The following is a 13,027-nucleotide window of genomic DNA, read 5'->3' as shown; positions in this document are numbered from 1 at the left end:
CTGTATTGTATACCTAAAATGTACCAATAAACTTAATGAAAAAAAAAAACATTGTGCTTGTTTAAAACTACAAGAAAAAAATGTATTTACATCTCAATTTTCAAATGTGAAGTTTATATAAAATTTTACCTTGAGTTATCACATCTAAAAATTTTAAAAAGACAAATAATATTTGTGATATAGTTGGGTTTACAATAAATCTATAAGTTTATATCCAAACAATTCAGCCAAAGTTTCCAAGAAAAGCAAAAGAAAAAACAAAGAAGAAAAAATTATTTTTAAACTTTTGTAATACAATCTACCCTATATATCCTTCAGAAAGCCTGTAGATTTGCTTTCAAGGTATTGACTAAAATTATATTTTACATAGATTAATAGCTGTTAATCAACTGTTTAGAACAAAGAGCAAGACTCAATTATTCACTGGTCTTCATTTTGTTTTAAAATATATGACAGAAATTAGAGAAACAACACCATTTACAACAGCATCTAGAAAAATGAAATGCTTGGGAATCAATCTAATGATGGAAGTGAAAGACCTCTGCATTGAAAACTACAGTACTCTGAAAAAGGAGATCAAAGAAGATATCAGAAAATGGAAAGATATCTCCTATTCTTGTGTAGGTAGAACCAATATAGTGAAAATGGCCATACTTTCAAAACTGTTATACAGATTTACTACAAGCTCAATCAAAACACCAACACAGCATATCTCACAGAATTAGGGATAATAATCCTAAAATTCATATGGAACCAGAAGAGACTGAGAATAGCAAAAAAAATTCTGGGCAACAAAGGCAAGGCAGGGGACACCACAATCCCTGATCTGAAAACATACTACAAAGCTACCATGACAAAAACAGGATCATACTAGCACAGAAACAGACCCAAGGATCAGTGGAACAGATTAGAAGATACAGAAACAACTGCAAGCACACTCAGCTACCTTATCTTTGACAAAGGGGCCAAACACCTTCACTGGAAGAAAGATAACCTCTTTAATATACAGTGCTAGAAAAACTGGCTTTCCACATGCCAGAGTAAACCTAAACTCATATTTCTCCCCATGCACTAAACTAAAATTTGAATGGAACAAAGATCCAAATATTAAAACAGAAACACTTAATTTGCTGGTAGACAGAATGTGTAAAACTCTTCAAGACACAGGTGTAGGCAAAGACTTTATGAACAATACCCCATTCACACAGGAACTATTACAAAGAATCAAAAACTGGGATCGCATCAAATTAAAATGCTTTTGCACAGCAAAATAAACTACCAACACAGTGAAGAGATAACCCACAGAACAGAAAAAAAGTTTTTACCAGCTATTCCTCAGACAAAGGACTAACATCTAAAATATATAAAGAACTCGAAAAAGAAAAATTACACTTCCCCAAATTTAAAGACCCAATCCAGCTAAAATATATAAAGAACAACAACAACAAAAAAATCACACTCCCCCAAATTTAAAGACCCAATCCAAAAATAGGCATTTGAAATGAATACATTTCTCAGATGAAGTACAAACAGCAAATAAATATATGAAAAAAATATTCAACAGCACTGGTCATTACAGAAATGCAAATTAAAACTGCACTGAGATTCCATCTCACTCCAAAAAGAATGGCTATCATCAAGAAATCAACCAATAGCAAATACCAGCAGGGATGTGGCAAAAAGGGAAACTTCACAGTTGGTGAAAATGTAGACCTGTGCAACTACTGTGGAAATCAGTGTGGAGATTCCTCAAAAAAAGTTAAAACTAGAGGTCCCATTTGACCAACTATTTCCCTTCTAGGTATCTTCCCAAAAGAGTTAAAAGCATCAAATCACAGCGTTTATATGCATGCCCACATTTATAGCACCACAATTTATAATAGCTAAATCTTGGAAACAGCCCACATGACCATCAATGGATAAAGAAAATGTGGTTTTTATATACAATGGAGTACTTCTTTGCCATCAAGAAGGGTAAACTTGAGACATTTTTAGGTAAATATATGCACCGCAGAACCATAATTTTAAGTGAAATAAATTGTACATATGTTTAAATATCATATTATTTCTTTTGTGTGAGAAAATCCAGAGGGTAAATAATGAGCAAAACGGAGGGTGCCTATTTGGAAGTAGGAAGAACATATTCAAATAGGAAGGTGAATAAGGGAGGGGAGTGAGGGAAAGAAGAGAATAGGGATTAAAAAAAAAAAAGAATAGAAGGAAAAAAGTGGAAACCAAGCATTTGTAAGTGAGTAGTAGAAGAAGAGTTGAAGGGAGGGGAGCGAAATGGAGGAAAAAAAAGAATTAAGATATATTATGTACAGGTACAAATTTTCTACAATGAATGTGATCATTGTGTATGGCAAACATGTACCAATAGAAGTTAATAAAAAAATAAAATATATGATTCAGATATGAATTTAACACACATCAGTGATTTTTATAGAAAACAATAAAATCATTATATATTCATATGTAGTTCAGTTCCATAATCTATATTTTTTTATTACAAGTAATGAAACGTCATAGCCCATTAATTCATCCACTTAGTCATGAACTCATGCCAAGAATTATTCGATACCTATCTTGTGCACAATGAATACCTGCCAGTTTATATAAGGACTGTACAAATTTTCAACACCTCAGAACCAGGATAGGGCTGCCCTCAATCTACTGTTTGGCTCTATTTGTAAACTAGTATTGCCAGAGTGATTCAGTTAATTACTAACCACCCTGCCAAAGACTTCTCCTTGCTAAGTGGCAAGATAAAAACACTGTACTCTGCTCAGTTTTAGGGATACTCCATAACATAGGCCATTCCAAGTCATCTAACTGCATCTTTCATCACTGCCCTGCCTAGCAGTACTGTCAAGGTCATCCTTGACCTTGACATATACATCTCCAACACTGTATCTCTTCTTGTGCTGTTGGAATTAGCCATAATAAGCATTCTTTGTCCACACTTAGCTAAATTCCATTCAGCTAAAAGGAACACTTTGCCTTGGAGTCATCTCTACCCAAGACCCTATCTTTCTTACATGAGACCAGACTGGTATAAATAGCTCTTCTACAATCATCTAAAGTGTTCACTATTTTCTTTTTTAAAATTCTCTAAGGTTCTTTCAACATTAATAATTCTTAGCTTCACTTACATGTGCCTAAAAGAAACAACATTTTATAAACTTCCTATTAAAAGAGCCATCTTGTTTTGCGCTAATATATTTTTATTGAAATACATGTTTAAAATTATTTTTATCAATTACTAATTTTTTAAAAACATTATGCATGAAATTTGAATATGACTGCTTTTTAAAGATTGTTGAAAATATACTATATATAATTTATACCACAATTATCTGAATCTACCTTTTCCAGAACTGGCAGCCAAGATACCACAAGATGTAAGTTTTTCAAACAGAGCCAGTCTCCACTGTGAGCACATTCTCTTAACATTTGGATTGCTAAATCAGCTTGACCTTGACCCATGGCAACCTACAAAAACAAAAAATAAAATTTAAAAATCTGCTAACATATTGTAATATTGTAAAAATAATAAAAATGATAAACTCTAAACTTCCCTTACTTCATTTAATATAGTTATGAAGAAAAACCAAATATGAGGAATTAATCTTCTCCAAGAGCATGAATTAAAAAATTTATATGCATAGTTTAATCTTCCTGCTCAAGTTACTGCTAATGGATACAACCTGTAGAAAAGGGCTCTTTGCCTTCAAACACCTCACTGATAACTGAATACTGTTGTAATAAATATACTAATATACCACATTAATGATTGAATGGAATGCCCTAGAATAGGTAAAAATCTGTTCATTTGAGCTTAACCATTTTGCTATTTTATCCATTATTCGTATTTTGCTTTCTGAAATTCTTATTTTTCAACTTTTGCCTGTTAGAAATATTTGGGTTTTTGAATCATTAATTATTTTCCCCACCAAAAACATGTATTAACTTGCCAAAAACTGGGGATAAATTTAATTTTCAAACTCATTTGTAAATTAACTTGAAAAAAATAGGTAATCTGAACAAATAAAATCTTCTGTTCAAGAAAACATATACTGATAAATTTTTTTCAAAATAATGTATTTCTTTTCTTTTTTTTTATATGGTACTGGGGATCGAACTCAGGACCTTGTACTTGGGAGGCAGGAATGGTGCCACTGAGCTAAATCCCCAGCTCAAAATAATGTATTTCTTTCATTTTAGGTTAAGATTTGCAGATAAATATTACAATTTATTATAAAGGCACCCAAGTAAAATTTTAAAAGATATTCTCAAAATGTAAGCAAGTGTATTAGTTTCCTATTGCTGCTCTATCAAGTTACCACAAATTTAGTAGTTTAACTCAAATTACTATTTTAGACTTCTGGAGGTCTTCACAAATCTAAAATTGACATGTCTGGATTTGAAAATAAATGTAATAGTATATGGCTATTTTTATTCTGGAATCTGTGAGAAAACCCTTTCCTTTCCTTTTCTAGCTTCTGGGAGCCATTTACCTTCCTTTATGGCAACTTAGTCCATCTTCAAAACCATTAGCACAGTATCTTCTTTCCTTTCTGACCTCTAGTTTCGTCTTCCTGTCTTATACCCTCACTTGCACTGGCCTGCCTCTCTCTTATAAAGACGCTTGTGATTATTACTGGGCTCACCTGAATAATCCAGGCTACTTTTCCCTTCACAAGATCCTTAACTACATCTGCAGAGTTTTTGCCATACAACATATTATTCACAAGTTCTGAGGACTGGAACATAAGACACCTTTCAAGGAATTATTTGGCCTACCACAAAAACAACAAAAAAAGTGCCCATTTCAGTAATAGGATCTTTCCCTGGTACCAAAACAAAAAAAAAACATATCTAGTAATAGGATCTGTTGCAGCAGGAATAGCAAAGGAAGGAGCAAGAACAGCAAGGAAATTTGGAATCACCTGGTGATAACATTCTCCGCTTCTTTCAGCATTAGCAAGTTCTTGAAGTTCCTGAGAAGGATCAGCACCCGGGGAAATAATTATCAAAATGGGCTCAATTTCTAATGTCTCTTTGTATAAACGTTTGAGATTTAGAGGAAGTGGGGATAATTCTTTCAACCCTACAAGACATAGTAAAGGAATTAAATAGAAAGCAATGTGCAACACAAAAAGCCTTTCAAATTAATTGTTATATAATAGAGAATTCCTTGGTAAATTTTGACTTTATATATTCAAAGTTTTTCACTCTAAAATCATTCACATACTAATAATAGCTATAAATAATATTTATTGAATGCTTAGGATACCAACCTTTTTTATTTTTTACTTTTTTAGACAGTGTCTCACTGTGCAGTTCAGACTGGTCCTGAACTCACTATGCAGCCGAGGATGGCGTCCAACTCATGGTGATCCTCCTGCCTCAAACTCCCAAGAAGTACTGGGATTACAGGCATGCACCCCCGCACTCAGATCAAGGTGCCCGTTGTTATTCTAAATGCTTTAAATGTTTATTATCTTCTAATCATTATGATGCTAACTAGTTTCCCTGAATGCCACATTTAATAGCTGAAGAAATACATAGCCAGCATTGTGCTCTCATTGTATACAGTGGACCCTTGACTTATGAACTCAATCAGTTCCCAAGGGCTGGTTGATTGTAAGTCAATACAGCTGAGATCTGGGTGTTTCCCTGGGTACATACTTAGATAACAAGAGGCAGATGAATCTTTCATTAACCTAATTAACCCAAGTTGTTTGTATGTCAGGCCAGTCATAATTGAGGGTCCACTGTATTTCTCTCCCTACAAGAGAAGACTGAACCCTTCCATGTAACTATGTATCTCACGAATACAATGCAGTGCTTTATATACAAGCTAGGTTCCTTCTCTGTGCTACGTATATGGAGATGCTGGATTCTAATTCATGTAGTATTATGAATCAAAAACGACCCCCAAATTCTCATGAGCTCAAAGGTGAGGCTTCTGGAAAGTGATTGGGGCATTGTTAGGAGTTGGGACCTGGTCAGAGGTAGGTCATTTGAGGCATGACCTGGAAGGGTGTGTGTGTCTCTTTCTCTCTGGATCCTACCTTCTTTCTCTGCTTCTTGGCCGCCATGATATGAGCAGCTTTTCCTCCACTATGCTCCTCTGCCATGCTATTCCTATCTTGGAGGCAGCCAACCAGGATCAGTAACCATGAGCCAAAATAAACCTCTCCTCCTTTAAGTTGTGGGTGTCAGGTACTGGGTTCCAGCAATGAGGATAGCAACTAAGACATCAGGGTAAACAATTTCACTGTCATTATACATGATAGTTATCTTTTGTGCCCATCATAATAATAAGTGGAATAGAAAATGAAAAGAATGATTAGTTTGGAGGTAGAAATATGCCATTGTCTGTCAGGGTTCCATGGTATAATGGAAATATGCCATTGTGAGTTTATATTTATTGGTTGAATAACCCTATAGAAATCACTAAAAGACATTATATGCCTTCATTTTCTTTTTTTTTTTTTGAAATAGTATTGAACATAAAGAAAAATTACAAAAATAGCATAGGAGGGTTGGAGAGTTCCCATCTACCCATCCATTCATATTAACAGTATATGTACAGCATAGTATCAAAACCACAAAATTGACATTGATACATTATTAACCAATCTATAGATCTCATTCATTGTAGTTTTTCCCCCTCATTAACTTTATTGGTACATTTTAGGTATAAAATACAGTTACATACATCATTGGGATCTTGTACCATTACATGAGTTTCTTGGTTCTTATTTTTTTTCCCCTTCCCTTGCCCTCCCTTCACCCCCTCCACCTTCCCTATTTGCAAAGACCTTGTTTCCATTTTTTTCCTCTTCTCATATTTTTTCCTTTCCCTTTTTTCCCTTCCCCTACCCCTCCCAATTCCCCTGTTCTTTTAGACCTTTTCTTCCTGTTACACAATATCAGTTATACATTCTTAAAATTACAATATTAAGATCTAGGAGACATTACAACAGATTTTACAGAATTTAAAATGATATAGAAAGCATATTACAAAATTCTTTTCGGAAATAAATTTGACAACTTCTAAGAAGTAACTTAGAAGACAAATTAATGAAACTAACTCTGGAGGAAATATAAAATTTGAATAGCACCTATTAAAGAAAGTATATTCCTAGCTTGAAAACCTACCTATATGACAACAGCAGGCTCATAAACATTTTAACTGATAAATTATATCAAACATTTAAAGCAGAAAAAAGAAGGAACACTTCTCCCCTCATTTTAGGAACTCAACATTGTGCTAATCCTAAAACTGGACAAAGATAATAGAAGAAAAAAGTATGAACATAGATAGAAATTTGTTTAACAAAACAAACTATTGGAAGTCAGATCTGGCAGGATGTAGAAAGTGGTTTTGTTATAGGGATGGCAGTGTTGGTTCAGCATTGGAAGATCCACCCCCAAAAGTCATCATTTTAACAGAGGAAAGGAGAAAGCCATATGATCCTGTCACTAGTTGGAGAAAGAGTATTGGACTAAATTCTACAGCTGTTCATGGTAAAAGCTATCAGGAGACTAGAAGTAGAACAGAACCTTCTCAACAGATCAGAGACATGTACTCCATACTTCCAGCGAGAACGCCTTATATGAATGGTGAAGATACAATGCTTTCTCCCTAAAGTGGGGAACAAGGGCATATATGCCTACTCTTCATCTGTCCATTAGACTTTGAAACATAGGTCTAAACCAAAATAGTCTGGCAATAAAATGACACAACTAGGATAGGATTGACATGGCAGAAGCAAAATCTTTATATGTAGATGAAATGATCATCTACAGAGAAAATACTAAGAAATCTCTAGGAGCCCCTAGAACTTGTACTTGAATTTAGCAGGATTAGAAAACACAAGGTATATATATAAATTCAGGTCTGTGTATACTTGCTATAAATGAAGAACTGGATATTGAAATTTAAAAGTTATGTAGGAGTACAAAGGACCCAGAAAAGCCAAAAACAAAAACAAAAACAGTGTTGGAAGATGTTTAGCACCCAATTTTAAGACTTCTTCTAAAGCTACAGTAATCAAGGCAGTGTTGGTGTAAGAAAAGACATAGATCATTTGAATAAAACAGAGAATCCAGAAATAGAACCACACATATATGGTCCACTGAGTTTTGAAAGATTATTTAACATTAGCATTTTATAGAATATAAACTCAATTCAAGAGCCGAGGAAGAGATAATGCCTTCAGCAAATGGCACTAGAACACCTGTTATCTGTGTATAAAAAATTAACCTAACCCTTTTTTTCCATACATGAAAATAACTTGAAGGGATCTATAAACCTAAATAAGAAAGCCTAAAAGTATAAAACTTTAAGAAGAAATTATAAGGGAAAATATTTATGAAATCAGGGTAGGCAAGAACTACCTAGGATACAAAAAACATGATGTATAAAAGAAAAAAACTGATGAATGAGATTCCATCACAATTTAGAACTTTAAATGACATCATTAAAATGAAAAGTAGTCCTTAAACAGACCATATTTACAATGCACACAACCTATGAGCAGAATATATAAAGAATTCTTAGAGCTCATTAATAGACAACCCAATTAAAATGTAGACATAAGAAGATGATAGCCAGTATAGCACAAGCAATGGTGTGCAATTCTAGAATCAGAAAAATACTAATCAGTACAATAATAAGATTGAATTATACACTCATTAGGGAGATGAAGTGAAAAGTTTTAAAAGCCTTGTCATGACTTTTTCTTTTTGTTGGATTCTCCCCCTTTGCGTTTAATTTGTCACGCCCAATGGATTCATTCTGCTGGGTTTCCTGGGGTGGTGATCCTCATTGTCTTTTCCTAGGGTATTGTCTAAAATTTTTGGAGTGCCAGTTTGGTATTCATGAAGTTCCTGAGGTGCTCTTTGTCATGAAAGTATCTTATTTCTCCATCAATTTTGAAAGACAGTTTTGCAGGGTACATCAATCTGGGTTGGAGGCTGTTTTCCTTAGGGCTTGAAATACATCACTCCAAGCTCTTCTTGCCTTGAGGGTTTGCACTGAGAAGTCTGCTGTGATTCTGATGGGCTCTTCTTTGTATATGATTTGTTTCTTTTCTCTCACTGCTTGTAGAATTTTGTTCTTCTGTTGGATTTCTGGAATCCTAACTATTATATGCCTATGTGTAGATTTTTTTTGATTAAGGCTAGCTGGAGTCCTATATGCCTCACTTATCTGTATGTCAAGTTCTTTTCCCCTCCTTGGAAAGTTTTCTGCCATCACTTGTGTGAACAGTTTTTTTATGTCATCTGCACTCTCTCCTCTTTCTTCATTGACTCCAATCAGTCTTATGTTATTCTTCTTTGCATTGTCTAGCAGCTGCTGGATTGATTTCTCATGTTCCTTTACAATTTTAAAGCAATTTTTCTTTTCCTCCTCACTAATTGCAATCTTATCTTCTATATGTGAAATTCTATCCTCACATTGGTTCATTCTGCTGCACAGACTTCCGATGGAGTTTTTAATCTCTTGGAAATCTGTTTGTATCTGTTTTATGGATTCCATTTATTTCCTATGTTGGGATTCCATCATGTTCCTAAGATCCTCTATTTTTTTATCTGTGTCCTCTCTAGATTTATTAATCATGTTTTGTACCATGAGCAAAATCTTTGTTGTTATCTGAGTAATTATTTCTGATTTCATTTTTCCCAGATCCTCTTGTTGCCAGTTCAGAGAGTCCAGGTGGTTGAGTATCAGAGTGTTCCATCTTGTTTCCCTTTGGGGTTGCTGTAGGTGATCTGGAAGTCTGTTTTTGAGGCTTGTTTATGTGTCTTCTCATTTCCACGGGGGGGGGGGTGCTTCTGGTGCCCACGCGGCTCACCTTCTCTGCCCTAGGAGCTTGGGATGGCAGCGGGGGAACTTCCTTCTGGGTGGTGGGACCGGCTCAGCTTCACTGCCCTAGGAGCCTGGGATGGAGGCGGGAACTTCCTTCTGAGTGCTGGGACCAGCTGAGCTTCTCTGCCCTAGGAGCCTGGGATGGAGGCGGGGACCTTCCTTCCAGGTGCTGGGACTGGCTTAGCTTCACTGACCTAGGAGCCTGGGATGGAGGAGGGGAACTTCCTTCCGGGTGCTGGGACTGGCTGAGCTTCTCTGCCCTAGGAGCCTGGGACGGAGGCGGGGAGCTTCCTTCCGGGTGCTGGGACCAGCTGAGCTTCTCTGCCCTAGGAGCCTGGGATGGAGGCGGGGGAGCTACCTTCTGGGTGCTGGGACCGGCTCACCTTCTTGGCCCTAGGAGCGCCTTCATTTTCAATTGTAAAATAGGGATAGAACAATCCACAGGTCCTTTAGGAGCAAAGTAAGCTGTAAGAATTCTTAAAAATACCATTCATCCATCACCTACTCTATGCTAAGCAATATACCAATAACTTTATTTTCCTGATTTCTAAATGATACAATAACCATGAAAAACAAATACTGTTATGTTAATTTACATGTAAGAAAACTAATAATACTCAAAGAAGTTGAATGTTTTGCCAAAGGGTACCCAGCTGTTAACTGCTTACTGTAGTCAAACACAATTCATCTGTAAGTTTTCTACTCTCCAGCCCTCAACAACTACTTTATAGTGTTATTTGAATAAGAAATTATAATTTTCCTATTATAGTAAAATCTCTTCTGCTAAAACTTGAATGTTTCTATGATTAAAACATTTAAGAAAAAGGCCTGTTTCAATTAAAAACTTGTTGGAATTTCTGTTGTATATTCGACTGTACTGGTCTGAATTGAGCTAAAAAGAATACCATGTGAAGTTTAAAATAAATAGAGGATTAAGGAGGCAGTAATGTCCAACAGAATGACTGCACAGGCAAGAAACATTTCCACATGTTCTCAAAAGTAGAAATGAATATCCTTTATTTTGCTCTTTAATTTATATTTTGGGCTTCTCATATAAGAAATCATGCAATATTTAAGCTTGTTTGATTTATTTCACTTAACATTATGGTTTCAGGGTGCATTCATTTTCCTACAAATGACTCAACTTTATCCTTCTTTATGGTGGACTAGCACTCCACTGTGTATATATATTACATTTCCTTTATCCATTCATCTGTTGATGGACATATGGACAGCTTTCAAGATTTAGCTGTTATGAGTTTGTGCTGCTATAAAGGAAATAGGGAGATAGATCCTTTGGGAAAAGGAAGAGGACCAAGAGATGGAGGGAAGAAGAAAGAAGGGGAGAGAAAGGGGATGAAAAAAAAAAGAATTAAGATGTGCTACGTACATGTACCACTTCCTACAGTGAATGTAACCATTATGTACTGCATGCATGTACTAATAAAAATGATTTTTTTAAAAAAGTAGAAACAGATAAGATTACACCTCAAAAATAGACATTCTTAAAGACTTTTGTAGCAAACATTTTATGCATTCAATGTCATCCAAATGGAAAAAAAAAAGGTGTTTCTAGGTATGAAAAACATTTCACACCTGAAACATCATTCTCTAGTCTCCACAACAGCAAACTATAATGGGAAGAAAGAATTTTCAAAGAAAGAAATAGTCCTTTTACCAAGTGAAACTGACCCTCAATAGTCACTTGAAATTGATACACTGCTTCTAGAGGCATATTTTATGAATTTTATTTATTTATTTAGCAGTACTAGGGATTGAACCTATGGCCTCCCACAAATGCTCTACCATTGAGCTACATCTCTGCCCAACAAATTGTATTTTAACTAAATTTAAATGCTAACAATCACATAGTTTTGAGAATAAAAACAAAATATGTGTACCTATTGAAGTGTAATGAGAAATATTTTTATCCATTCAAATAGTCATTCATTTATTCATAAACTCAATAAATATTCCAGGCCAATTAAATATATTGTCTTATTTAATAAAGTGTCTCAAACTCTTAAAAATGTGCATGGCCTTTACTCAGCAACTAAAATTATTTAAGAAATAATTCAGCATATGGACAGAGAAGCAGGTACAAATGCTTCCATTGTAGCTGTTGATATTAGCTAAAAACTGGGGAAAGACTAAGTTTCTAACAGGAATCTGCATATGTAATTCTCAATAGCCAAAAAAGGAACTAAAGTTACAAAAATGAAAAACCAGATTATTCAATAGGATAGGCAATATGATTCTACATTGTAATGTATATACATCTAGATGCATAAAAAGAATAAGAAGATATACATAGAAATGTTAATATTACTAACTTTGAATGAAGGACTAACAGGTGTTTCTTATTTTTATTCCTCAATCTTCTGGTTGCTGTAATTAGTATCATATTAGTTTAATATGATTAAAATATCAAAACATAATAAAGATACTTTCATATAAAATAATTACTGAGACATATTTTACTTAGAAAATATATGCCAATATAAAAAAGATAAAATGCAGATTGCCATGTTATTCCTTAATTTAACAAATAGAGTATAAACTTCATAAGGGCAGGTGTAATTTTGTTTTGTTCACCATTTTATATTCAGAGGCTAATTTAATTCAATTATAATGCCTAATTTTACCATAAAAGATAAACCTATGTTTGTTAATTCATTTTATACAATATTTGAAAGCAAGGGAACATTTTGAACTAAGCATTTTTATTTTCAATTCTAGGCAGTGAACTCAGGGCCTCTGCCCTGAGCTACATCCCCAATCCTTGCTATTTTTTGAGATAAGGTCTTGCTAAGACAGTACTCTGGGCTTGAATTCATAATCCTCTATTTAATATAACACAAGTGACATTAGCATTACTTGGAATTAAATACTGGTCATCTGTCCATGAAATTCCAATAAATTGTCATTGCAGTTAAGCAAACTGAGTATATTCATTTATCTTGCTAATCCAAATAATTCTGACTCAGGATACCATAAGTACAGCCAGGGTAAATCATTAAAAACTATTTAATAAAGTTAGAAAGTTAAAAAAAAAAGTTAATTCCATTGTGAAATCATGCACATGTGTAAATCATGGGGATCTTATATTTTGAACATGGTCCTTTAAGACAAACATAATAT

General features: G+C 34.5%; 1 protein-coding gene across 11 annotated transcripts in view; it reads right to left on the bottom strand.

The window, feature by feature from the left end:
• Window positions 1-13,027, bottom strand: part of Dync2h1 (dynein cytoplasmic 2 heavy chain 1) — a 333,458-nt gene that overhangs the window by 140,703 nt on the left and 179,728 nt on the right. For 9 of the 11 annotated variants that reach the window (XR_015451638.1, XM_021251564.2, XM_021251565.2 and 6 more), the window contains 2 exons: window positions 4,950-5,110; window positions 3,367-3,492 (listed from right to left, as the gene is read on the bottom strand). Coding sequence is in view for 8 of the 11 variants with exons in the window: in XM_021251564.2 (XP_021107223.2) it covers window positions 3,367-3,492; window positions 4,950-5,110 (287 nt within the window). In the remaining 3 variants the exon portion in view is untranslated. Of the gene's footprint in view, window positions 1-3,366; window positions 3,493-4,670; window positions 4,800-4,949; window positions 5,111-6,077; window positions 6,258-13,027 lie in introns of those variants that run through there. The other 2 variants (XR_015451639.1, XR_015451640.1) reach the window with 2 other exon arrangements.

This window comes from Heterocephalus glaber, unplaced genomic scaffold, assembly GCF_053883595.1.
Source record: "Heterocephalus glaber isolate CG9 unplaced genomic scaffold, H.glaber_assembly_v1.0 deba00001429, whole genome shotgun sequence".
Taxonomy (NCBI): Eukaryota; Metazoa; Chordata; class Mammalia; order Rodentia; family Bathyergidae; genus Heterocephalus; species Heterocephalus glaber.
Note: the sequence above shows the minus strand (reverse complement) of the source record. Positions and strands in the feature narration are given on the sequence as shown.